The 3,696-nt window shown below is 46.8% G+C and overlaps 2 protein-coding genes across 4 annotated transcripts in view; one reads left to right on the plus strand and one right to left on the minus strand.

Moving 5' to 3' along the window:
* Positions 1 to 277, minus strand: part of UHRF1BP1L (UHRF1 binding protein 1 like) — a 53,012-nt gene extending 52,735 nt beyond the window's left edge. For 2 of the 3 annotated variants that reach the window (XR_002113329.1, XM_010709429.3), the window contains exon 1: positions 55 to 277. Coding sequence is in view for 2 of the 3 variants with exons in the window: in XM_010709429.3 (XP_010707731.1) it covers positions 55 to 98 (44 nt within the window). In the remaining variant the exon portion in view is untranslated. The remainder of the gene's footprint in view (positions 1 to 54) is intronic. The other variant, XM_010709419.2, reaches the window with a different exon arrangement.
* The window catches only part of ACTR6 (actin related protein 6), a 12,397-nt gene continuing 8,797 nt past the window's right edge, over positions 97 to 3,696 (plus strand). The window contains 1 exon segment of the mRNA XM_031552161.1: positions 97 to 384. Within this exon segment, the coding sequence (XP_031408021.1) occupies positions 97 to 384 (288 nt within the window).

The following is a 3,696-nucleotide window of genomic DNA, read 5'->3' on the forward strand; positions in this document are numbered from 1 at the left end:
AGGAGCCGCCGCTGCTCCCCCGCGCACCTCAACCCACCCCGGCGCCGAGCTGACCTGGAGAGATGCTTCAGGATCTGCTTCTTGATGATCCCCGCCATGGCGCCCGCCGGCACGCACCGCTCACCACGACCAGCCCGGAGCGGGAACGCGCCTCATCCCTCCGCCTCCCCCAGCCCGAGCGGGGGAGACCGCGGGGGAGCGGAGGAGCCGCTGCCAACACTCACGCTAGCTCGGCTCCCACCGCCATCTTGGCTGCACCATCGCCTAGTGACGGGGGGGCGGGACGGAGCCACCGCCCCGCGGGGGAGAGGCGGACCCCGCTCTGTTACCGCCGCCCCTCGGCGCCCGCAGCCCGTACTGCCGCCCATTCATAGAGTCATTAAGGTTGGAAAAGATTGCTAAGATCACCCAGTCCGACCGTCAGCCCATCCCAGCCATGCCCAATAACTACGTCCCTCGGTGCCACATCTACATGTTTCTCGAACACCTCTGGGGACGGTGACTCAACCGCCTTTCTGGGCAGCCTGGTCCAGTGCAGCATCACTCCTTCAGAGGTTTTCCTAAAATCCAACCTGAATGCTCTTTGACACAACTTGAGGCCATCTCATCCTATCGCTCTTACCTGGGAGAAAAGGCCGACCCTCGATTCACCTCTGAACTCCTTTCAGGTTGTTGTATGAGGTTTCCTCTGAGCCTCCTCAGCTCCAGACTGAACAACCCCAGTTACCTCAGCTGTTTGTGCTCCAGATCCTTCATGGCTCCATTGCCCTAAAATGGACATTCTCCAGGGCTTCCATGTTTTTTCTGTAATGAGGGGCCCAAAACTGATCACAGCACTCGAGGAGTGTATTCAGGGCTGAATATAGAGGGACAGTCACCTCCCTGCTCCTGCTGGCTGCACTATTGCTGATACAAGCTAAGATGCCACTGGCCTTCATGGCCATCTGGGCACACTGCTGGCTTGTGTTCTGTCTGCTGTTGATCAGTACCTCCAGATCCTTTTCCTCCAACAGCTTTCCAGCCACTCTTCCCCAAGCAAATAACATTGTCTGGGATTTTTGTGATGAAAGTGCAAGACCCCACACATGGTCTTGAATATCATGCAATTGGCCTCAGCCATCAATCCAGCCTATCCAGATTCCTCTAATTGCTACTCCCACGCAGATTAATACTTCCTTCCAGCTTAGTGTTATCTGTAGATTTAGTGAGGATATAGTCAGTCTCCTTGTCTAGATCATCAAAAAAATATTAAACCGGCCTAGCCCTAGTGCCAACCCCTGGAGAACACTACTCCTGATCATTCACCAGCTAGATTTAACTCCATTCACTGCTACTTTCTGGGTACCACTCTCTGCATTTCTTTACTCTCCCCCACTGATGATGAGATGGTAGACTAAGAAGGCATTTCTCTGTGCCTCAGCTGCAGCTTCTCCCTTTGCTGCCCCGTGAAGCATGTCTCCTGCAGGCCACATTGCCTGCCCCTCACCTAGTGCACCCAGCCCATTCCCTACACCCTCAGAGACTGGCACTGGGTTTTTTTTTGTTTGTTTTTTTTTTTGAAAAGCTGTTACAAAGTGCAGCTAAAAGATGTAATGTGCAATAGCAATAATAAATGTTTCGATATGCAGTAAAAATTCACCCAGACAAAATGCAAATTTGCATGCGTGTATTACTAGCTGCTGTCAACGTGCACTTCATGTGCTTCCCAAGAGCCAGAGCTGCAAGTGGTCTGAAAGTTCACTCACAGAAACAGTGTTTGAAATTGCTTTGAATTTTCCAGATAAACTCCAGTATTCCCTCTCTTTTGCAGTACCTTTACTTTGATGAGCCCAGTAAGACATTTATTCTTTTTATACCTCATGTAGTAGAAATGCTAAGTCACAGCTTGATGCAGGGATTGAGCACCTGGCAGGAAGACAGCCAACCCAGGGATGCAATGCACCTGAATGACCAGAAGGGGTGGATCCTGGCTCCACCCCTCCCTAGACCTCTTTTAGGCATTGGCAATGAAGGCAAGGGTATCTTTCTGGAGATCTCTCCATACTTGAGGCTTTTTAGAGATAAGTAGCTTATTTCTCCTTGTTTCTTATGGTTTCGTTTGAGTGAATCCTTGTTTGATGCAGCCTGGGATCTTGCTGTTCAGACGTCCTTGTTGTGTTTTCCATTGTGTTATACCTCTCTTTCAAAGTAATGCTTTTTTCCAGCTACAGAAAGCAATTTGTTTCTATCTAGGATCCCCTAGATCAAAATGATGCACCAGGCAAACTAACAACCCTACCAACAATAAACTCAACCTTGCTAGCAAGATGAAGATGAAGAGCTGCCCAGGCACAGCTTCTGGCCCCAGTTCTCTCAGCCTGTTATCACATGGAGGTGTTCCATCCCTTGGAACCCATTTCTGTGTCCCTTCTCCAGACATGCTCCAACAAGACCATGTTTCTCCTATCCTGAAGGCTCTACATCTGGATGCAGTACTCCAAGTGAGGCTTCACCAGAGCAGAGGGGCAGGATCACCTCCCTCTACCTGCTGGTCATACTCCTGGTGCAGCCCAGGATGTGGTTGGCTTTCTAGGCTGTGAGAGCATGTTGTTGGCTCCAGTCTAGCATTTTCCTTAAGCAGAATGTCTTGGTGGTTGCTCAAACTCTCAGACTTCTAAAATCATGTTCTTCTCCAGGTGATTTCCATCTGGAGATACAGGTTATGATTGTTTCAAGAGAATAAGTTTTCATGCTGTGGCAAAATTTCCAAGACAGTTAATTAAATGATCTGTAATAGCTTTCTTCATTTAGTAAGCCTTTCTCTGGGGCTACTTCATTCAGGAAAGATATCTTGAAGAAATTTTATTGGTGGCTAACCAGGAACTCTAATTGTAAATATTAATCAGAAATAGCAAGAAGAATGGTAAAACTGCCAGTTTTTTCAGATGTGATCTCTTTAAGATAGATGACTGACTGGCTTTAGAAGTACTCTAGGGCTGCAGAAGAAATATTAGACACTAATTTCCTTGCTTCTTGTGCACATGTAAATTATTTACATGCAATGAACCAAGATAATCCAAGGACCTTCATATCAGATGTGAAGCAGTAACAAATGAAGAAAGAGGTGAGGAGATGAATACTTTCAATTGATTTTTTTTTTTTCTGGGTGTTTAAAAATCAGTCAGTTGTGTAATAGTGATGTCACTGTATTACTTTTAGAGACTTTTATATAGTGGGAATGAAGCAATACTTTTACTCATGTTTTAGTTCACATTTCTCAACTAGAAAAAATCCACCATTGTCTCAGAATTCTTGGAGAACTTTGAGAATGTGACAGTTTCCCATCAAGGAAGAAAAGAAGGGGGAAGGAAATGTGGGAGGGGAAAGGAAAGCAAGATCCTTGCATGTGCTCCCTTTCAGATGTTGTGCCCACCTAGGTCTTGCAGAGGACAAAGCGATCAGAATGAGAAAGTTGAAATATTCCTGCCCAGCATGGTTAACCTGAGTCATGAACTCACCTTCCTCTCATATTTTGGAGCATGCTCCTTGGAGGAAAAGGCACAAGTCAGCCCTCCACCCCAAGGAACTGTAAGTGTATATGATAAGAAGCCCAGCTTATCTTGCTCAGAGTAGAATATCTGCTGTTTTAGATCCTGATAGAAGTTAATAGCAGAATATTCCCACACTCTGTTCATTAGACTTTGGATTTATATATAT

The sequence above is a fragment of the Meleagris gallopavo genome, chromosome 1 (assembly GCF_000146605.3).
Source record: "Meleagris gallopavo isolate NT-WF06-2002-E0010 breed Aviagen turkey brand Nicholas breeding stock chromosome 1, Turkey_5.1, whole genome shotgun sequence".
Taxonomy (NCBI): Eukaryota; Metazoa; Chordata; class Aves; order Galliformes; family Phasianidae; genus Meleagris; species Meleagris gallopavo.